This window comes from Ips typographus, linkage group LG13 (assembly GCF_016097725.1).
Source record: "Ips typographus isolate SLU linkage group LG13, UJ_Ityp_2.0, whole genome shotgun sequence".
NCBI lineage: Eukaryota > Metazoa > Arthropoda > Insecta > Coleoptera > Curculionidae > Ips > Ips typographus.
This window is the reverse complement of record NC_138434.1, coordinates 3,347,458-3,372,107: the sequence shown is the minus strand read 5'-3', so window position 1 is coordinate 3,372,107 and position 24,650 is coordinate 3,347,458. Positions and strand designations below refer to the sequence as shown.

The 24,650-nt window shown below is 34.0% G+C and overlaps 1 protein-coding gene across 6 annotated transcripts in view; it reads right to left on the bottom strand.

Moving 5' to 3' along the window:
• The window catches only part of LOC145736955 (UNC93-like protein), a 73,601-nt gene extending 50,332 nt beyond the window's left edge, over positions 1-23,269 (bottom strand). For 2 of the 6 annotated variants that reach the window (XR_014180149.1, XR_014180150.1), the window contains exon 1: positions 3,870-3,992. Coding sequence is in view for 1 of the 6 variants with exons in the window: in XM_081991515.1 (XP_081847641.1) it covers positions 3,870-3,954 (85 nt within the window). In the remaining 5 variants the exon portion in view is untranslated. Of the gene's footprint in view, positions 1-3,869; positions 4,003-22,968 lie in introns of those variants that run through there. The other 4 variants (XM_081991520.1, XM_081991517.1, XM_081991515.1 and 1 more) reach the window with 4 other exon arrangements.
• Positions 23,270-24,650: the final 1,381 nt, after the last annotated feature.

Sequence of the window (24,650 nt, the reverse complement as noted above, 5' to 3'; positions counted from 1 at the left end):
TAAGACTATTTTCAAGACTAAAATATTGAAATTTGTCTTCAAATTATGAAAACTTACTTCAAATGCAAATTCTAAGCTTCTGATGTCACTTTTCATTAGTTCAGTCACATTTTGGGGTTCAAGTCAATTTTTAAGGTTTAAATGTATGAATTTGTAGTAACAAATTCTTGAAAAAGTAGTTTTTATGTTTACAAGTCAATTTTTAGGATTAAAGTCTCTCGATTTGCATGAAAACTGGTTACAAACACAATATTTAAGCTTCTGACATTTTTATCTTTTCTAATTCAATTTTCAAAACTAAAGTCTTTTAGTTTGTCTGGAAACTATGAAAACTGGCTACAATAATATTTTTTAAACTTCTTAAGTGAATTTTCCGTTTCCAAGACAATTTTTAAGTTGGGTTGGGTTAGTTTTGGGTCTTTGACCGTAATAAAGTGCTTGTTCCAAATTTGATCAATATTGCTCCAACGGTCTGACAGTTATGACAAAAAAACGATTTTTTAAACAGAAATTTGAAAGATTGTATTTTCCTTAGGAAGCACTTTTCAGGAAAATGACATAATGAATGTCAACTTATTTTTTAATGGGCCATGCAATGGTGAATTATTGACATTTAAAACCGGACCACCCTGTATACGCATCTACAGTGTGTGTACATACTCACTCTCTTGGGACAGCAATAACTCACCTAAAAAAAAAAAAGAAACTATTAGTGTTATGATAATGAAGCACCCAAATTTTAAATATTACATTGTTTGCTAATTGATTTTAGTCATCCTACCAAAACAAGGGTAAGTCTACACCAAATTAGACCAGAAAGGATTATTACTCAATTAGACCAGAGTTTTGCGACAATGGGCCTGTCCCACAATTTTTTTTTATTTCATAACTACAAAGACGGATTGAAAATATTATACCCGTATTTTTTTGTTTTCAAAATATTAAGTCTAAATAGAAAAAAAATGATGATAAAAACTACATTAATCTTATGTTTAAAACGCCCGCCGCCGGTGACGTACTACACTATCAACCAATCAGCGACAAGAAGTGAAACAGATGGCGTGCAACAGCCAATAAAATCGCCCAGAATTACGTACGTCACATGCGCGCCAAAACAGATCTTTTAAATTTAATGGACAAATTCAAACTAATGTAGGAACATTTACGACCATAATTTTTTCTTCAAGAATATGAAAAATTAGTTTTTTGATCCTATTTTTTCGATTCCAGTCATTAAAACAAAAATTTATGATATGTGGGATAGGCCCATTGTAATGCATATTTGATTACCCAGAAAACGCCTTCACTTACACACCAAGATGGCCTTGTTGCTATTATCGATTATGATATAATGGAATTTTTCTCTACATGCAAGAAGCATTAAAGGACAGCAAATAGTCTTATTCCTGTCTGCACGCATGCTTGGACATGGACAAGGCTACTGCACTCGGTAAGGTACGAAAAAACCGCATTAACGTCTAGACTAACTTAAAAAAATAATCTTTTCCCTGTATACTTTGTACAAAAATAATAAAAACCGTTAATTCAAATTTTATAGGCCTTCTGGCCTGTATTACCAGAAAATGATACTATTTTCTGACTATTTGACGGATCTTTTTCTTCTGATTGCACACATGAATAATGAAAGTGACGTCAAGATGACGTAATTTGACCGTTAGAGGGTGTCAAAGTTCCTTTACCATAAAATCACATAGTTTTTGACACTCGTTACTTTGACTCTAAATGATTCTTTTATTTGACAAGTTACGTCAAAATATCATAGAAAGTAAAAGAAAGAGCAGATTTCAAGCTTTCCAAAAATATCCCCACATGAGTTGATTGATTAAACCGTTTGGCCGCTAGAGGGCGTCAAAGTTCCTTCACCATAAAATCACATATTTTTTGACCCTCGTTGCTTTGGCCCTAAATTATTCACTTATTTGACAAGTTACGTCAAAATGTCATAGAAAGCAAAAGAAAGAGCAGATTTCAAGCTTTCGAAAAATCACACCGTTTGGCCACTAGAGGGCGTCAAAGTTCCTTCACCATAAAATCACATACCTATTTTGTGACACCTGCTGCTTTGTCTCTAAATTACTCCCTTATTTGACAAGTTACGTCAAAATATCATAGAAAGCAAAAGAAAGAGCAGATTTCAAGCTTTCCAAAAATATCCCCAGATGAGTTGATTGATCACACCGTTTGGCCGCTAGAGGGCGTCAAAGTTACTTTACCAGAAAATGACATTTTTTGAACCACATTGCTTTGACCCTAAATTACACCCTTATTTGACAAGTTACGTCAAATTATCATAGAAAACAAAAGAAAGAGCAGATTTCAGGCTTTCCAAAAATATCCCCACATGAGTTGATTGATCACACCGTTTGCCCGCTAGAGGGCGTCAAAGTTCCTTTACCATAAAATCACATATTTTTTGACACTAGTTGTTTTGACCCTAAATTACTCCCTTATTTGACAAGTTACGTCAAAATATCATAGAAAACAAAAAATAGTGAAGATTTCAAGCTTTCGAAAAATATCCCCACATGAGTTGATTGATCACACCGTTTGGCCGCTAGAGGGCGTCAAAGTTACTTTACCAGAAAATGACATAATTTTTGAACCACATTGCTTTGACCCTAAATTACACCCTTATTTGACAAGTTACGTCAAATTATCATAGAAAACAAAAGAATCCTCAGTTCCTTTACCATAAAATCACATATTTTTTGACACTAGTTGTTTTGACCCTAAATTACTCCCTTATTTGACAAGTTACGTCAAATTATCATAGAAAACAAAAGATAGAGCAGATTTCAGGCTTTCCAAAAATATCCCCACATGAGTTGATTGATCACACCGTTTGGCCGCTAGAGGGCGTCAAAGTTCCTTTACCATAAACTCACATATTTTTTGACACTCGTTGCTTTGACCCTAAATTCCTCCCTTACTTAACAAGTTACGTCAAAATATCATAGAAAACATAAGATAGAGCAGATTTCAAGCTTTACAAAAATATCTCCACATGAGTTGATTGATAATATCGTTTGGCCGCTAGAGTGCGTTAAAGTTCCTTTACCATAAAATCACATATTTTGTGACACCTACCGCAAAAAATTCTCTGATTAATTGAAAAACTCGAGCGATATTTAGTGAGATTATTTCTCGAAATGTCACCAAAAAGTCTCATTTTTATTAGGTTAAAGTAGTTTTTTTTCTATAACTTTACCATGGTAGAGTGGAATAATCTAGAAATAAAACAGACACAAATATCTACATAATTCGTAATTTGCAATTTTTTTGGTACTAAAACACAAAAAAGTGCTTTTTAAACAACTAAGAAGTGTATTCCGGTTATTTGGAAACTAATAATCCAAGAGAATTACTACAAAAAAACTGTACTAAAGCACAAAAAAGTGCTTTCAATTTTTTTCCCCTGGAAAACGATCGATAAGGGTCATTTTGGTATTTCGCAGAACGCGAAAAGCCATATAATACACATTAAGATCCTGTGTCGGTTGCAAGCAAAACTGGACCTTTTAGGTGAACAAACTCCTTTTAAAATTAAAATAAACTTTTTGGTTAATCACTAATCTTTAGGATTAATTGTCAGCAAACAGAAGACACCTACACTACATAAAATTGGCTTTATTAGCCGGCAGATGTGCGTGCCTTAAACGAATTGAAAAAATTAAAACAAATTGAAACGCCAGGCCATTTAACTTTGTTGTTGCGCTTTTAAATTGAACGTCAAGACTTGTGCCAAAGTTAATTTTGGCCTCTGGCCTTAAAGAATTTTTTTTTTTTCGGTTTAAAACGCCGTCTGCCAAAACGCACTAGCAAATAACCGGGAAAAAGCAGACACATACCTTGATGGAACGTTTCCAGAAATCGAAACTTGACGCGTCTGATGTGTTTTTTCCTTCTGGCCGATCTAATATTAGATAAATGCATGAAATTTGACAAAAATTCGCGCACTAATTCACAACACTAGTGATTCGTGCTAAAGTCGACTGGGAAATGGACTCGAAACGGAGAATATTCAGTTCAATTTGGATCAAACGATCTTTTAGGATCGAACTGGTTCTAACTGAACCAGTTGCCAAATGGGTTTAGATGCGGCTAAGGGGACCGGGGGGAGAGGGGATTGTGTTGTGTGTGTTTAAAAATACATAATCCACCAATCCATGCGATTGAGTGACTAAGTTGTTTGCGTCAACAGTTGATGGGTTATCAACTGTCAAAGTGACAAATAGTTGTGCGGTTTTAATATCAATTTTACCTATAACACCTCTATATGGCTTTCTTTTTTTGTAGTGACGTCATTTGTTGTTGATCGAAAAATGTGGGTTTCGAGAACCTGTTAGTAGCAAAAAATTTGGACCCACCCAAATACACTTCAAAACCTTATAAATAATCTAATAAACAATTCATATTGATTTATAGGGGACACAAATGTGACGTTCGTTTTACAAAAAAATGGTACATAAGAAAAAAGATGCGCCTAATCGAGCTCCACACTCAATAAATTTTCAGCTCGATCAATTGAACCATTTCTGAGATATTTAGGAAAATGTCCGAAAATTTTCAGTCAACTTTGACGCCCTCTAGCGGCCAAACAGTACAACTTAGCGATGCGCAGTTTCCACCAATGGATAGCCCCATTCATTGGCTATCTATAATCCTATTATAAGTCTATAGTAAATGTTTTAAATAACTGAGTTATTCACGATTGAATGAATCGATGCACAAAAATTTCGTCAAAAAAAGAATTTTTTTGGCCCATTGATGGGTTCCATATATGAATCCCATAATGTTGGTACTATTTCATTGAAATTCACATCATAAACTAATTCGGACCTGCTGAGTCCAAATCTGGTGTCAGATTGACAATAAGTGGTACCATTTCCGAGTTAACCTAAAAAAAAACCATTTTTACGCACATTTTACGTCATAGCTCCCTTATTAAAATCAATCTGTCACTTTGACAGTATAAGTTATTTTTCTACTACCAATCCAAAGGTATTGGCACAGTCAAAGTCAAAATTAAAAATTCAAAATTTTTTCCAAAAAAATCGAAAGGGGTACACACACCCCTTTGAAATTTTTTTAAATTTTTGGTTTTATGTTTTTATAAAAAAACAGTACATTTTACGAAAAAATGGTACATTAGGAAAAAGTTGCGTCTCATCGAGGTCTACACCCAATAAAATTTTCAACTCGATCAATTGAGCCATTTCCCAGATATTTAGGAAAATGTCCGAAAATTTTAAGTCAACTTTGACGCCCTCTAGCGGTCAAACAGTACAACTTAGCGATGCGCAGTTTTCACCAATGGATAGCCCCATTCATTGGCTATCTATAATCCTATTATGTGTCTATAGTAAATGTTTTAAATAACTGAGTTATTCACGATTGAATGAATCGATGCACAAAAATTTCGTCAAAAAAAGAATTTTTTTGGCCCATCGATGGGTTCCATATATGAATCCCATAATGTTGGTACTATTTCAATGAAATTCACATCATAAACTAATTCGGACCTGCTGAGTCCAAATCTGGTGTCAGATTGACAATAAGTGGTACCATTTCCGAGTTAACCTAAAAAAACCCATTTTTACGCACATTTTACGTCATAGCTCCCTTATTAAAATCAATCTGTCACTTTGACAGTATAAGTTATTTTTCTACTACCAATCCAAAGGCATGGGCACAGTCAAAGTCAAAATTAAAAATTCAAAATTTTTCCAAAAAAATCGAAAGGGGTACACCCCTTTGAAATTTTTTTAAATTTTTGGTTTTATGTTTTTATAAAAAAACAGTACATTTTACGAAAAAATGGTACATTAGGAAAAAGTTGCGTCTCATCGAGGTCTACACCCAATAAAATTTTCAGCTCGATCAATTGAACCATTTCTGAGATATTTAGGAAAATGTCCGAAAATTTTCAGTCAACTTTGACGCCCTCTAGCGGCCAAACAGTACAACTTAGCGATGCGCAGTTTCCACCAATGGATAGCCCCATTCATTGGCTATCTATAATCCTATTATATGTCTATAGTAAATGTTTTAAATAACTGAGTTATTCACGATTGAATGACTAAGTTGTTTGCGTCAACAGTTGATGAGTTATCAACTGTCAAAGTGACAAATAGTTGTGCGGTTTTAATATCAATTTTACCTATAACACCTCTATATGGCTTTCTTTTTTTGTAGTGACGTCATTTGTTGTTGATCGAAAAATGTGGGTTTCGAGAACCTGTTAGTAGCAAAAAATTTGGACCCACCCAAATACACTTCAAAACCTTATAAATAATCTAATAAACAATTCATATTGATTTATAGGGGACACAAATGTGACGTTCGTTTTACAAAAAAATGGTACATAAGAAAAAAGATGCGCCTAATCGAGCTCCACACTCAATAAAATTTTCAGCTCGATCAATTGAACCATTTCTGAGATATTTAGGAAAATGTCCGAAAATTTTCAGTCAACTTTGACGCCCTCTAGCGGCCAAACAGTACAACTTAGCGATGCGCAGTTTCCACCAATGGATAGCCCCATTCATTGGCTATCTATAATCCTATTATAAGTCTATAGTAAATGTTTTAAATAACTGAGTTATTCACGATTGAATGAATCGATGCACAAAAATTTCGTCAAAAAAAGAATTTTTTGGCCCATTGATGGGTTCCATATATGAATCCCATAATGTTGGTACTATTTCATTGAAATTCACATCATAAACTAATTCGGACCTGCTGAGTCCAAATCTGGTGTCAGATTGACAATAAGTGGTACCATTTCCGAGTTAACCTAAAAAAAACCATTTTTACGCACATTTTACGTCATAGCTCCCTTATTAAAATCAATCTGTCACTTTGACAGTATAAGTTATTTTTCTACTACCAATCCAAAGGTATTGGCACAGTCAAAGTCAAAATTAAAAATTCAAAATTTTTTCCAAAAAAATCGAAAGGGGTACACACACCCCTTTGAAATTTTTTTAAATTTTTGGTTTTATGTTTTTATAAAAAAACAGTACATTTTACGAAAAAATGGTACATTAGGAAAAAGTTGCGTCTCATCGAGGTCTACACCCAATAAAATTTTCAACTCGATCAATTGAGCCATTTCCCAGATATTTAGGAAAATGTCCGAAAATTTTAAGTCAACTTTGACGCCCTCTAGCGGTCAAACAGTACAACTTAGCGATGCGCAGTTTTCACCAATGGATAGCCCCATTCATTGGCTATCTATAATCCTATTATGTGTCTATAGTAAATGTTTTAAATAACTGAGTTATTCACGATTGAATGAATCGATGCACAAAAATTTCGTCAAAAAAAGAATTTTTTTGGCCCATCGATGGGTTCCATATATGAATCCCATAATGTTGGTACTATTTCAATGAAATTCACATCATAAACTAATTCGGACCTGCTGAGTCCAAATCTGGTGTCAGATTGACAATAAGTGGTACCATTTCCGAGTTAACCTAAAAAAACCCATTTTTACGCACATTTTACGTCATAGCTCCCTTATTAAAATCAATCTGTCACTTTGACAGTATAAGTTATTTTTCTACTACCAATCCAAAGGTATGGGCACAGTCAAAGTCAAAATTAAAAATTCAAAATTTTTTCCAAAAAAATCGAAAGGGGTACGTCCCCTTTGAAATTTTTTTAAATTTTTGGTTTTATTTTTTTACAAAAAAACAGTACATTTTACGAAAAAATGGTACATTAGGAAAAGTTGCGTCTCATCGAGGTCTACACCCAATAAAATTTTCAGCTCGATCAATTGAACCATTTCTGAGATATTTAGGAAAATGTCTGAAAATTTTCAGTCAACTTTGACGCCCTCTAGCGGCCAAACAGTACAACTTAGCTGTGCGCAGTTTTCACCAATGGATAGCCCCATTCATTGGCTATCTATAATCCTATTATGTGTCTATAGTAAATGTTTTAAATAACTGAGTTATTCACGATTGAATGAATCGATGCACAAAAATTTCGTCAAAAAAAGAATTTTTTTGGCCCATCGATGGGTTCCATATATGAATCCCATAATGTTGGTACTATTTCAATGAAATTCACATCATAAACTAATTCGGACCTGCTGAGTCCAAATCTGGTGTCAGATTGACAATAAGTGGTACCATTTCCGAGTTAACCTAAAAAAACCCATTTTTACGCACATTTTACGTCATAGCTCCCTTATTAAAATCAATCTGTCACTTTGACAGTATAAGTTATTTTTCTACTACCAATCCAAAGGCATGGGCACAGTCAAAGTCAAAATTAAAAATTCAAAATTTTTCCAAAAAAATCGAAAGGGGTACACCCCTTTGAAATTTTTTTAAATTTTTGGTTTTATGTTTTTATAAAAAAAACAGTACATTTTACGAAAAAATGGTACATTAGGAAAAAGTTGCGTCTCATCGAGGTCTACACCCAATAAAATTTTCAGCTCGATCAATTGAACCATTTCTGAGATATTTAGGAAAATGTCCGAAAATTTTCAGTCAACTTTGACGCCCTCTAGCGGCCAAACAGTACAACTTAGCGATGCGCAGTTTCCACCAATGGATAGCCCCATTCATTGGCTATCTATAATCCTATTATATGTCTATAGTAAATGTTTTAAATAACTGAGTTATTCACGATTGAATGACTAAGTTGTTTGCGTCAACAGTTGATGAGTTATCAACTGTCAAAGTGACAAATAGTTGTGCGGTTTTAATATCAATTTTACGTATAACACCTCTGTATGGCTTTCTTTTTTTGTAGTGACGTCATTTGTTGTTGATCAAAAAATGTGGGTTTCGAGAACCTGTTAGTAGCAAAAAATTTGGACCCACCCAAATACACTTCAAAACCTTATAAATAATCTAATAAACAATTCATATATTGATTTATAGGGGACACAAATGTGACTAATCCCACAATACAACAAATCTTTTATCAGGGACAGAACAAAAACATATGACCAGTAAACAACAATAAGGCTTTTGAACTTGATAGTGTTAATGGGGACTTACGTAAAGCCCGGATTTATGATAAAGCGACTTAAAAGATCAACCTGTCTTATAACAGTTTTGGTTTTGTTTACTTGGATGTTTTGAAAGGTGGAAATCAAACAGGTTTTTCTTGTTTACGGTCAGGTTGAGACCATGTCAGTCATGACGTCAATTCTTCTTCACCATGGGTGAATTCCTTAACATTTTAATGGGTTTGGTACCAGATAAATCTCTGTACAGCCAGAGGTGAGAAAATGTCATAATCACATGACCGTTAACCAATGAAACCATGAGTTGGTACATTCAATTTTCCAACAAACAATATTAGTAACTTGTAAGGCTTTAGACTAGAAAAATTATGTACCTGCAACAATCCTTGTCCTTGTTCGGTCAATATTTCTTCTGTTTTCTCTCTTAAAGGCTTTTTTAACTTTTCTCACAGTTTTCCTGCTTTTTTTCCTTTCCACACCTGTAGACCAGACAAAGGGCCTGCTGGTTTTGCTCATTTTGGTAGTTTTACTTGGCTCAACACCACCAATCAAGCCCAATAGAATTCCCTCCTTTCAGCTAGTAGGACAGCACTGATTTTTTCATTTTGCGAGTAATTCACTAGTTTTGCACGGCATTATTAACTAACAAATGCTTTAAAAACGCACAGAAACAGTAAATAACACCGAAAAAACAAAACAAATAACTGGTTTTGTTGTGATTTACAATTTTGCGGTGACAGTTGAGGTTATGTTATATTTTACCGGTTGTCATCTGTCATTACTTTCGCGACGTTGCCAGTGTTTGCGATTAAGCTGTGTTTTACAATTTGCAATGCAACACCTAAATAGTTTAATTGCTGTGTTTATACACTAAACTCACTTCTTAACCGGCTGTAGCTTAGGTTATTTACCGTTTTTTTGCACAACCTCTCTCACTGAAACATAATTAACTCTAAACAAGATGTCGGCCAGGGTCGCTGTGTTGCCACTTTTACACAAAAAGAATATTTGACTAGGAAATAGTAAAATCGTATTTTACGGGCAAATGTAGTGCAAAACTAGTAATTCTGTTCTCTATATTAATTGTACTATTAACCTGAAGGTATTTAAGCAGTTGAGGTTAATGTTGAAAATCGAAAATTTTCTGAAAAAAATCGGAAAGTTAAAATTCTTGACAATTCGAGTTTTTAATTTTTCAAGGAAAACGGTGCCTGGTACCAAAAAAGTGTATAGAAGGTAGAAGTTGCATCCCATCGAGGTGCACTTGTGATAAAAATTTCAGACCTCTAGCCTGAAAAGTTCCTGAGATATTGAGCAAAAGCTGAAAAAAACGAGAGTCAAATTTTGACGCGCTCTAGCTGCTAAACGGGGCAACTTAGCCGTGCCCGCTCAACGTCACGTGATAGCCTCGTTTGTTAGCTTTCTTTTGTTATACGATGGTTTTATACAGGGTGGTTTCAAATAAGCGAGTTATGGACGATTTTCTGGAAAAGTGCACGAAATTTTAATCTAAATTAGGGATTTTTTGGACCTACTACACTAACGGCCTACCATTTTGGATTTTCCTTAATCAAAGTGACTTTTTTAACTAATTTGAACCTGAGGAACACAAATCTGACGTCCATTTTGCTCTAACTGGCACCGTTTCGGAGATGACCTTGAAATGATGTCAATTTTGACACTTTAGGGCGTGGCACCCTTGCAAAATGTCATTTTGACAAATAACACTTTCCGTCATTTTTGTACTATTAACCTGAAGGTATTTAAGCAGAAAATTTTTTTGTTTCAAAATTAACCTCAACTGCCTTTTTAAGTTAAAAAGTAAAAAACTATTTTTCCGGAAAATTACTGAAAATTTTCATAAATTTAATTTTCCGGAAATTTTACAACCCTGATTAATAATAAATAAAAAGGGTTGGCACTTAAAATCCAAAAAGTATACAGATTTCAATATGGTTCATTTTTGCTTGTCCAAACTGTTATAATTCTTATGGTAAAACCCAGTACACCATTGATTTGTTTGAAGCAAATTTCGACCAAAACAACCAAGCTAATTTTCCAAATTTAAATTTTTAAAAGATAACAAAACAGCTAAAACATTTTAAAAATGTGCCAACCATTAATTCGATTCGCTCGATTGAATAATCGAACGATGACCCGAATCTAAAGTCGGTAATGTTGGTAAACAAAGTGTGAAAAGTTATTTTTAATTTGCGTGCGGCTTTGTATGCAGAAAAGCCACGGAAAACTAGTGTAAACTGTAAATCAATTTCATCAACTCTGTAAAATTTCAAATTTGTTTACTGGAAAAGATAATATGACAAGGTTTCCCTCCAAAACAAGGTGAAAGCGATCCGAATTCATAGTACAAGGTTTTGACCAATGATGGTGGTCTTTATTATAATACAATTACTTTCCGATTATTTTTTTATTGAGGTTAAATAACACTCTTATCTAATCAAAAAATTTGCAAGAAAAAAAGTGGGGAAAAATTTTGTATGCAACCAAACTTTCACCATTATATGCGACTTTTTACCAATCACATTTCGCTGCTACCAAAAGTTTTGATATTAAATTGAGCGAGCACATACTTGTTGGGCAAGTTTGATTTTGCAAAATAGACAAGAACTCGGTTAGGTTGCGAAAAACTAGCCGAGTTAATAGTGCATAAAGAGTGGAAAAGAATGCAAAAACAAAAATCCTGATGTTACCAACTGTTCGAATACAATAAGCCGGTAAAAGTACCAGGTCATTAGTAAAAGTCATTATTTGATCGTTTTCAGCGTTTTAAGTACATATATACAGTGCGTCCCAATTTGTATAATCTCCATTTAGCGCCAATATTTCATAGTTACTGTCATGTGACCACAGTATTCTTTTGAAACACCAATGTCACGTGAATTGTTGGTGATTTTCTGATTTGTTTGTTGTAGAGTTTTACTGGCGAATAGGATTACTAGTTTTGCACTAAATTTGCCTGTAAAATACGATTGATTTTAATTGTGTCCTATGTGTTCAACACCTTTACTTATTTACTTGACATGTCAAATAATCTATTTGTGTAAAAGTGGCAACACAGCGACCCTGGCTGACATATTAAAATTTAAAATTTTTGGAAATTTGATATTGGATTGTTGTACAATTCATTAAAAAACCTGAAATGGAAAAAGATTTTCCAATTTTTTCTGGAAAATTACCGGAAACTTTCTGAAAAATATTGTATATCTAACCTCGACACTGTTCAAAATAATATGAATTTTGAAAAAAATATTTATAAATTTATCCCTTCTGGACAACACATTCCCGGTATAAAAGCTTTAATCTTTCCGTAGCGTAACATTTCTACTATACATGGTATACAGGGTGGTCAAAAGACAATTTCAAGGGCTACAAATTGGTATATTGAACCACCCTGTAACTGTCAATATCAAAATATCAAAAACTGCAAAAAACGAGAGTCAATTTTGACACCCTCTAGCGGCTAAACAGGGCAACCTAGCTGTGCCCGCTCAACGTCACGTGATAGCCCCGTTCATTACCTTTCTTTTGTTATACGGTGGTTTTATACAGGGTGTTTCAAATAAGCAAGTTATTGACGATTTTCTGGAAAAGTGCACGAAAATTGTATCTAAATTAGGGATTTTTTGGGCCTACTATAGTAACGGCAACCATTTTCGATTTTCTTCAAACAAAATGATTTTTTTAACTAATTTGAACCTGGGGAACATAAATTTGACGTCCATTTTGCTCTAACTGGCACCGTTTCGGAGATGACCTTGAAATTACGTCAATTTTGACACTTGAGGGCGTGGCACCCTTGCAAAAATTACATTTTGACAAATGACACTTTACGTCATTTTTGTACTATTAATCTGAAAGTATTTAAGCAGTTGAAGTTAATTTTGAAAATAAAAAATTTTCTGAAAAAAATAATAGGTATCACCCTTGAAACTTCTTGACAATTCTAGTTTTTAATTTTTCAAGGTAAAACGGTGCATGGTACCAAAAAAGTGTATAGAAGATAAAAGTTGCATCCCATCGAGGTGCATTTGTGGAAACATTTTCAGATCTCTAAACTGAAACGTTCCTGAGATATTGATAAAAAACTGCAAGAAACGAAAGTCAAATTTGACGTCCTCTAGCGGCGAAAGGGGGCAACTTCACCGCGCCCGCTCAACGTCACGTGATAGCTCCGTTCATTATCTTTCTTTTGTTATACATTGGTTTTATACAGAGTGTTTCAAATAAGCGAGTAATGGACGATTTTCTGTAAAAATGCACCAAAATTTTGTTCAAATTGGGAAATTCTGCTTTCGAGGAGGGTGGTCAAAGTAAGGCTGCTAAGGCAAAACAATTGAATATCGATACGAACATTTTACATCAAGTAGGCCTAGAATTTGACGTAGATTCGAAAAATCGAATAAAAAAATCCATCAGTATACAGGGTGTCCCAAATTTGAGCAACAAACTCAAATTTGGGACACCCTGTCATTACCAATTCAAAAACAAATACAAATTAATATTTGTATTGTCAATAACTCGATTATTTTGACAAATATAGGGTGGTTCAATATACCAATTTGTAGCCCTTGAAGTTGTCTTTTGACCACCCTGTATAACGTTTTTACCTAAAACGTCGAATAACTAAGTTATTTACTGTTAAAACTGAGTTGTTTGTTGTACTGTTTGAACTTGACAGTTTTTACTGTGACAGCCCATAACTCTGTTATTTTGACAGTTACAGGGTGGTTTAATATACCAATTTGTAGCCCTTGAAATTGTCTTTTGACCACCCTGTATAGTATTTTTACCTAAAACGTCGAATAACTAAGTTATTTACTGTTAAAACTGAGTTGTTTGTTGTACTGTTTGAACTTGACAGTTTTTACTGTGACAGCCCATAACTCTGTTATTTTGACAGTTACAGGGTGGTTTAATATACCAATTTGTAGGCCTTGAAATTGTCTTTTGACCACCCTGTATAGCGTTTTTACCTAAAACGTCGAATAAGTGAGTTATTTACTGTTAAACTGAGTTGTTTGATTTTTGTTGACAGTTTTACTGTGACAGCCCATAACTCTGTTATTTTGACAGTTACAGGGTGGTTCAATATACCAATTTGTAGCCCTTGAAATTGTCTTTTGACCACCCTGTATGCCATACACACTGTGTCCGTAAAGTAACGCATAAATTCTATTAAAAATTAGGAATTTGTTTTCTGGGAAAACGCTCGGACACGTCAATATTTATTTTTTATTGCGATTTTTTTGATGATAAATTCATGTATACAGAGTGACTCAAAAATAAGTTAAAAAATAACTCAATTAATATTTAGATTAAGTTAGGTTAGGTAATACTGAAGAATTCCATTTTTAGTTTCCATTTGAAAAAATAAAGTTGACAGTTGTAACTTGTTTTTGTCTTTTTTCTTTTTTTTGTTTTTAATTTATTATCAAAAAATCGCAATAATGATAATTAATTCAGATTACTATATTTTTAAAAATTCATATTAGTTTGAAAAGTGTGGTCGTTAAATAAACAATATTTTTCAAAAAGCTTAATTAAAGCGGTAATTTTTTGGAAAACATTGGAAAAACTGAAAATCCCAAAAAAATATATTTTTTTAAATTAATTGTACAATCCAATATTAATCCAAATAAAGTTTAATGTACTAAAGTAATTTTCCGGTAAATTGTTTACATTTTTTACTTTTACATCTTTGTTCTACCATAAGAAGTAACAGTTTAGACAAGCAAAAATGAACCATAGCGCAATTTGTATACTTTTTGGATTTAGCCACGTGCCAACCTAATTCTTATTTATTATTAATAAGGTTGTTATTCCCATATCATGAAACCTTGAATTCTGTAATTACAAGTCTAAAAAATTCCATCCCTTTATCAACTATTCATAGTCAAATCGTATATATTTACGGGGTGGTCTCCCAAAAAAGAGCAATCAATATTATGCAACCAGACATAACCAAAATGGGTGGCCTATACAGTGTCATCAAACTGTTACGTATAACCTTTAAATTGTTATTGCTTGAACAATTATTTGATCAATCACCGGTTTGCAAAACCATTCTCAAGGTGTGCAATTGCACCCAAGTTTCGATCTTTGACCCCCCTTCAGGGGTATAGAAGGTATTCCAACCATACAAATTGCATTTAAAAAATTGTTGAGTACGTTTCTTTATGTTTGCGTTAATAAACGACACAATTCAAGAGAAATTGATAATCAGTTTGAACCGAAACAAACTGGTATAATGGAAAGAGAATTCGCCTATGTAACTATGAATAATAAGAAATTGGAGAAGGGGGGCAATCGATTGTAAACTGATTGAAATTGCACCGGTTTGACTTACAAAGTAGGCGTCTTATTTTACATTATACAGAGTGGCTCACGTAACCAGTAATTAGCTAAAAACGGATGTGAATAAGTCCCAAAGTTGCTTAAAACAAATTAATTTAGATCCAAAAAATGTAATTGGTACGCTTCACTCATATGTGGCACAATCCGGCAACTGCGTAGAAAGTTGACGTTTTTGATTTTTGACATTTATCAACAAGACGTATACCTAGACAATTAGGCAATGAAATGTCAAAAACAGAAACTGATTGAAACTTTTGGAAGGACAAACACGGCCACTAAAACACACTTTCCTATGAATTTGGCAGGCATTTTATGAAATATCAACTGAAAGTATTTAGAAAATTGCCAAATTTAAGCTAAAATTCTATCAGTATTCATATGAAAGTGTTTTAATGGCCCTGTTTGCCCTTTCAAATGTTTCAATCAGCTGTTTTTGACATTTTATTCGAGTGCCTAATTATTTCGAGCTTCAGATCTAAATGTGCCAGGTCACGTGACTTTCGTGTGAGTTTGTAATCATGCTGTCATGTGATTTTTCGATCATGCAACGCGTTTGGATCCGAAATCATTGAGTAGAAAGAATGCGCCTTTTGATGTTTTCACTGAATTTAGAGATGTTGTCTATCTACCGTTTTTGTAGTTCTTCAACCGTTCTCCTGTTTTTTTGTATATAATCTACCATTTTTAATTACGCTTTTGCCATTATGTTGGTTGTGGAACTTTTTATATACTTTTTCAGTTTACTGAATGGGAAATTTAATAAGGATTCAATGCGCTTCAAACAGTAATTTTCTTACTTCAAATTATTCTCTAAAATCATGATGTCTGTCACTATTGTCAAAATTTTACTAGAATTACATTTTAACACAGTTTTCAAAACCTGACGATTTTCTAAGATTTATGATAGTTATTTTGACAATTGTCACTTCATAGTCTAGCTAAGTAGTATTCTGAAATCACGTGACAACTGTCACTAACGTCAAAACAGTCAAACCATGCTCAAAAGTTGCAAAAATCAAGGTTTAGAAATGTTTTCTTGCAGTATTTGATATAAAAGTGTTTCTGAGAATTTTGACAGTTGTTTTGTCAATTGTCACGTGAATGTCTAGCTAAATAGTGTTCTACAATCACATGACCACTGTCACTAACGTCAAAACTGTCAAACCATGCTCCAAATTGTAAAAATCAGGATTTAGAAACGTTTTCTTGCAGTTTTGATATAAAACGTGTTTCTGAGCATTATGAGAGTTATTTTGCCAATTGTCACGTGACCTTCTACCTAAGAAGTGTTCTACAATCACGTGACAACTGTCACTAGCATCAAAACTGCCAAACCATGCTCAAAAGTTGCAAAAATCTGGGTTTAGAAATGTTTTCTTGCAATTTTTGATATAAAACGTGTATCTGAGAATTATGACAGCTGTTTTGCCAATTGTCACGTGACTGTGTAGCTAAATAGTGTTCTACAATCCCGTGACAACTGTCACTAACGTCAAAACTGTCAAACCATACTCAAAAGTTGCAAAAATCAGGATTTAAAAACGTTTTCTTGTCGTTTTTGATATAAAACGTGTTTCTGAGAATTTTGACAGTTATTTTGCCAATTGTCACGTGACCGTCTAGCTAAATAGTATTCTACAATCACGTGACAACTGTCACTAACGTCAAAACTACCAAACCATGCTCTAAAGTTGCAAAAATAAGTATTTAAAAACGTTTTCTTGCAGTTTTTGATATAAAACGTGTTTCTGAACATTATGAGAGTTATTTTGCCAATTGTCACGTGACTGTCTAGCTAAATAGTGTTCTACAATCACGTGACAACTGTCACTAACGTCAAAACTGCCAAACCATGCTCTAAAGTTGCAAAAATCAGGGTTTAGAAATGTTTTCTTGCAGTATTTGATATAAAACGTGTTTCTTAGAATTATGACAGTTATTTTGACAATTGTCACGTGACCGTCTAGTTAAATAGTATTCTACAATCACGTGACAACTGTCACTAACGTCAAAACTGTCAAACCGTGCTCAAAAGTTGAAAAATCAGGATTTAAAAACGTTTTCTTGCAGTATTTGATATAAAACGTGTTTCTGAGAATTATGACTGTTAGTTTGCCAATTGTCACGTGACCGTGTAGCTAAATAGTGTTCTACAACCACGTGACAACTGTCACTAACGTCAAAATTGCCAAACCATGCTCTAAAATTGCAAAAATCAGGGTTTAGAAACGTTTTCTTGCAGTATTTGATATAAAACGTGTTTCTGAGCATTATGAGACTTATTTTGCCAATTGTCACGTGACCGTGTAGCTAAATAGTGTTCTACAATCACGTGACAACTGTCACTAATGTCAAAAATGTCAAGCCACGCTCAAAAATTGCAAAAATCAGGGTTTAGAAACGTTTTTTTGCAGTTTTTGATTTAAAAGTGTTTCTGAGAATTTTGACAGTTGTTTTGCCAATTGTCACGTGACCGTCCAGCTAAATAGTGTTCCACAATCACGTGACAACTGTCACAAACGTCAAAACAGTCACACCATGCTCTAAAGTTGCAAAAATCAGGGTTTAGAAATGTTTTCTTGCAACATTTGATATAAAACTTGTGTTTGAGATGTATGACACTTATTTTGTCAATTGTCAGGTGACCGTCCAGCTAAATAGTGTTCCACAATCACGTGACAATTGTCACTAACGTCTAAATTGCCAAACCATGCTCTAAAATTGCAAAAATCAGGGTTTAGAAACGTTTTCTTGCAGTATTTGATATAAAACGTGTTTCTGAGAATTATGACAGTTATTTTGCCAATTGTCACGTGACCTTGTAGCAAAATAGTGTTCTACAATCACGTGACAACTGTCACTAACGTCAAAAAATGTACGCAAATGCTGCACATAAGTAGATAACTTGGCATTTGACACAGTTTATCATGTGACCCTCATGCTGCTTGCAATGTTTAGGTCACGTGGGTCTGTCTGAGTTGCGTTTGTCAAATATTCAGCCGCGTTTTTAACGTTATCCAACGTTGCCATATTTTTTTTGCTATTTTAAATTCGGTTTTTCAAGTTTTTAATTTTCTCAAGTGTTCAATCAAAATCACCTAAAAAAAACTACCAAAAATGGCGTCACCTCCGTGAACAATCGATTTCTTATCGTCAAAACGGCTGTGATTAGTCAAACAATTGACATTCGGAAAACAAAACAATATATTGAGTCAAATCGATTACCAATATCGAAGCAGAAAGGTATGTTTATAATTACCCAGGGACTGTATTGGTACGGTACCATTTAAATGATTTAATAGCAGAGTCATGTGATTTGAAGTAAAGGTTAAAATCCAAGTTTTCCTAATTAAAACTTAACATAATTCTTACCAAATTTAAGTCATTTGACTAAACAATTCACTTGAAATTGAAACTTGAACCGGATATCAAGACTGACCACAAAGTACTAACGATATGGAAGCAATATTCGATTTTTTAAAGGTTATAACTACCTAAAGGGGAGTTATAAATAGAAATAACCATATATAATGCAAAAGGGAGTATTATCTACGAAGTAAACACTTTCAATCTCATTGTCTTTGTATTAGTTTTAGCTGAAATAGGTAACGCCACTGGGTGTCTAAAAAATGCAGTGGCGTACCCTAAATGGCGTGATTTTAAACGTTTTTAAATCGTCCCAGCCATTAATGGTAGTGGTTAATGGGTGCATAACCCAGACACACTACCATTTCAAAGCACACTTGATTGCTTATTATCGTTCAACCATTTTGATTCAGGTGATATAAATATAGACACACTAATAATAAATTAATTAAATTGTTTATGATTTAGTTGAATTTTTTCCCACTGGGTGGTGCATTTAACTATATTACACACACCAGAAGTATTAAAATTTTAAATTTTGACAGCATCTATCACGTGACACTATATGACGCACCTTTATGTTAGAAAAGGAGCACTAACCTTTTGGTATCACTCACTCACTCTAGACTGGCTAGTTAAACAAAGTAGCCAGTACCACTGTTGAGCATTATCTGCTCTTTTAGGTCAAAAGTGTATCAGACTAATTCGACTGGTTATTACGAGTTAAAGATTTTTTTAACCGGCAGTTAAAAAAGTGTCCTTAACCGTTGGTTAACTCAGATAATAGGGACAACATGTTTGGAGCTTCTGGTGACTGTTGCGCAGTTCCGGCACTTTAAGGAAACATTTTTGGAAGCTTTCTATCGAAAATATCCTCGGAAAATATATATTTTTGGAAAATTATCGGAAACTTTCTGAAAAATGTTGTGTACCTAACCTCAACACTTTTCAAAATAATACAAATTTTAAAAATTATTTATAAATTTATCCTTTTCGGACAACACATTTCACTAGGGTGATCAAAAGACAATTTCAAGGGCTACAAATTGGTATATTGAACCACACTGTAACTGTCAAAATAACAGAGTTACGGGCTGTCACAGTAAAAACTGTCAAAATCAAACAACTCAGTTTTAACGGTAAATAACTCACTTATTCGACGTTTTAGGTAAAAACGCTATACAGGGTGGTGAAAAGAGAATTTCAAGGGCTACAAATTGGTATATTGAACCACCCTGTAACTGTCACAATAACAGAGTTACGGGCTGTCACAGTAAAAACTGTCAAAATCAAACAACTCAGTTTTAACGGTAAATAACTCACTTATTCGACGGTTTAGGTAAAAACGCCATACAGGGTGTTCCCCAGGTTCAAATTAGTTAAAAAAATCACTTTGATTCAGGAAAATCCAAAATGGTCGCCGTTAGTATAGTAGGCTCAAAAAATTCCTAATTAGATTAAATTTCGTGCACTTTTCCAGAAAATCGTCAATAACTCGCTTATTTGAAACACCCTGTATAAAACTACCGTATAACAAAAGAAAGCTAATGAATGGGGCTATCACGTGACGTTGAGCAGGCACGGCTAAATTGCCCCCTTTAGCCGCTAGAAGGCGAAAAAAATAAAAAAAATAAAAAAAAAATAATAATAAATTGACTCTCGTTTTTTGCGGTTTTTTCTCAATATCTCAGGAACTTTTCAGGTTAGAGGTTTAAAATTATTACCACAAATGCACCTCGGTGGGATGCAACTTTTACCTTCTATACACTTTTCTGGTACCATGCACTGTTTTACCTTGAAAAATTAAAAAATAGAATTGTCAAGAATTTTCAAGGGTGGTACCCTCTAATTTTTTCAGAAATTTTTTATTTTCAAAAATAACCTCAACTGCTTAAATACCTTCAGGTTAATAGTACAAAATTGATGTAAAGTGTCATTTGTCAAAATATCTTTTTACAAGGGTGCCACGCCCCAAATTTGTCAAAATTGACATAATTTTAAGGTCATCTCCGAAACGGTGCCAGTTAGAGCAAAATGGACGTTAGATTTGTGTTCCCCAGGTTCAAATTAGTTAAAAAAAATCACTTTCATTGAGAAAAATCCAAAATTGTAGGTCGTTAGTATAGTAGGCCCAAAAAAATCCCTAATTTAGATTAAATTTTCATACACTTTTCCAGAAAATCCTCCATAACTCGCTTATTTGACACACCCTGTATAAAACCATCAGAAAACAAAAGAAAACTAATAAACGGACCTATCACGTGACGTTGAGCGGGCACGGTTAAGTTGCCTCGTTTAGCCGCTAGAGGGCGTCAAAGTTGACTCTCGTTTTTTGCAGTTTTTGTTCAATATCTCAGGAATGTTTCAGGTTATAGGTCTGAAATTGTTACCACAAATGCACCTCGGTGGGATGCAACTTTTACCTTCTATACACTTTTTTGGTACCATGCACTGTTTTACCTTGAAAAATAAAAAACTAGAATTGCCAAGAATTTCAAGGGTGGTACCTTCTAATTTTTTCAGAATTTTTTTTATTTTCAAAAATAATTTAACTGCTTAAATACCTTCAGGTTAATAGTACAAAATTGACGTAAAGTGTAATTTGTCAAAATATCTTTTTACAAGGGTGCCACGCCCCAAATATGTCAAAATTGACATAATTTTAAGGTCATCTCCGAAACGGTGCCAGTTAGAGCAAAATGGACGTCAGATTTGTGTTCTCCAGGTTCAAATTAGTTAAAAAAATCACTTTCATTGAGTAAAATCCAAAATGGTAGGTCGTTAGTATAGTAGGCCCAAAAAATCCTTAATTTAGATTAATTTTTCGTGCACTTTTCCAGAAAATCGTCAATAACTCGCTTATTTGAAACACCCTGTATAAAACTACCGTATAACAAAAGAAAGCTAATGAATGGGGCTATCACGCGACGTTGAGCGGGCACGGCTAAGTTGCCTCGTTTAGCCGCTAGAGGGCGTCAAAGTTGACTGTCATTTTTTGCAGTTTTTGATCAATATCTCAGGAACTTTTTAGGTTAGAGGTCTGAAATTCTTTACCACAAATGCACCTCGGTGGGATGCAACTTTTACCTTCTATACACTTTTTTGGTACCATGCACTGTTTTACCTTAAAAAATTAAAAACTAGAATTGTCAAGAATTTTCAAGGGTGGTACCTTCTAATTTTTTCAGAAATTTTTTTATTTTCAAAAATAACCTCAACTGCTTAAATACCTTCAGGTTAATAGTACAAAAATGATATAAAGTGTCATTTGTCAAAATGTCTTTTTGCAAGGGTGCCACGCCCTAAAATGTCAAATTGACATAATTAAATTTTTATCTCTGAAACGGTGACAGTTAAAACAAAATGGACGTCAGATTTGTGTTCCCCAGGTTCAAATTAGTTAAAAAATCACTTTCATTGAGAAAAATCCAAAATTGTAAGTCGTTAGTATAGTAGGCCCAAAAAATCCCTAATTTAGATTAAATTTTCGTACACTTTTCCAGAAAATCCTCCATAACTCCCTTATTTGAAACACCCTGTATAAAACCACCGTATAACAAAAGAAAGCTAATGAATGGGGCTGTCACGTGACGTTGAACGGGCACAGCTAAGTTGCCTCGTTTAGCCACTAGAGGGCCTCAAAGTTGACTCTCGTTTTTTTGCCGTTATTTCTCAATATCTCAGGAACGTGTCAGATTAGAGGTCTGAAATTTTTTACCACAAAGAAATTTCAAGTGAAAATTAACCTCAACGACCTAAATACCTTCGAGTTAATAGTACAAAAAGAATTATTTTTGAATTTTCAGATTTTCCAATTTTTCCGGAAAAATTTCCATCAAATTAATTTTCCGGAAATTTTACATCCCTGTTTATCAGTGTGGAATGACAGTGGTTCGAAAGTTGCAGTCAGCGGTTCTAAACATTTTACTTACTAACTTTGTATTAAGTTATTTTATGACTAGAGTATAAAATTACTAAAACTGTTTTAGAACCTCCGTAATGGAAAGCATTCACTTTCATGTAATGTTCCAGGTCTTGGAGTAGACAGTTAACCTCAAATATGTCAATTTGAAAGTACCAAACCGTTTCTAGAACCTTCTTGGTTCTGATCTAGCATAAAATTTAAAACACATTAAGAAACATCATCCACATGCAATGCAGTCAGAATATTAATGTGCTAATTAACCTAAATACCTGAGACAGGAAAAACTTACCTTAAAATTAACTGGGACCTTTCCAAAATGTATGGAAGATTATTTAGGGGCCCTTTTTCCTTTTAGGGCACCGGGACTTGTTGAATTTCCCACCGGAAAAGTCACTAAACTCACAAACACTAGAACCGGCGTCCACCCCGATGGCCAGACCTAAATCCGTGCGAGTACCCAGTTTCGATTCCCCCTCGAAATTGTACAAAAATAAAAACAAACTGATTGTCTGTCTCTCTCTCGCACCCAAATCTACTACTGCTGGTATGCACCACGTACGAGTACCAACTGAGAGAGTGGTGGTTCCGTACCCGCAAGAGAACCTTTTAGGTGGCCGGTTCACGTGCCCGATCTAATGACGTGGAGCACCTCGCAGATAAGACAGTTTATTCGCACAATGCGGGATGATCTGAGATTGGGTGCGTTTACCCCACCACCTCCTGTTTTACTGAGTGGATTTACTGCTGATTGTTGTCATAATATGACAGTTTTTTCTGTATACAGTGTGGAACAGCCACAATTGAATAATGCGATAACGAATAAATGAGAGCGTGTTCTGTAAAAAAAAATTTTTCCAGAACTTTACTTCATTAATTAAGAAAGATGCAGGGTGATTCACGTTAGTATCACTTTGACCGCTAAATAAAATTTCATAAATTTCTTAAAATTACAAATTTCATTTGAGAACCGTAATTTTTAACTGGCACCGTTTGGAGATGACATTGAAATTATGTCAATTTTGACATATTTGGGGCGTGGCACCCTTGTAAAAAGATATTTTGACAAATGACACTTTACATCAATTTTGTACTATTAACCTGAAGGTATTTAAGCAGTTGAGGTTATTTTTGCAAATAAAAAAATTTCTGAAAAAATTAGAGGGTACCACCCTTGAAAATTCTTGACAATTCTATTTTTTAATTTTTCAAGGTAAAACAGTGCATGGTACCAAAAAAGTGTATAGAAGGTAAAAGTTGCATCCTACCGAGGTGCATTTGTGGTAATAATTTCAGACCTATAACCTGAGACGTTCCTGAGATATTGAACAAAAACTGCAAAAAACGAGAGTCAACTTTGACGCCCTCTAGCGGCTAAACGAGGCAACTTAACCGTGCCCGCTCAACGTCACGTGATAGCTCCGTTTATTAGCTTTCTTTTGTTTTCTGGTGGTTTTATACAGGGTGGTTCAAATAAGCGAGTTATGGAGAATTTTCTGGAAAAGTGCACGAAAATTTAATCTAAATTAGGGATTTTTTGGGCCTACTATACTAACGGCGACCATTTTGGATTTTCCTCAATCAAAGTGACTTTTTTAACTAATTTGAACCTGGGGAACAAAAACTAACGTCCATTTTGCTCGAACTAGCACCGTTTTGGAGATGACATTGAAATTATGTCAATTTTGACATATTTGGGGGCGTGGCACCCTTGTAAAAAGATATTTTGACAAATGACACTTTACATCATTTTGTACCATTAACCGGAAGGTATTTAGGCAGTTTAGGTTAATTTTAAAAATAAAAAAATTTCTGAAAAAATCAGAAGGTACAGGTTTCCAGAACTTTACTTCATTAATTAAGATACAGGGTGATTCACCTTAGTATCACTTTGACCGCTAAATAAAATTTCATAAATTTCTCAAAATTACAAATTTCATTTAAGAAGTGTAATTTTTTTCAGGGATGGTAAAG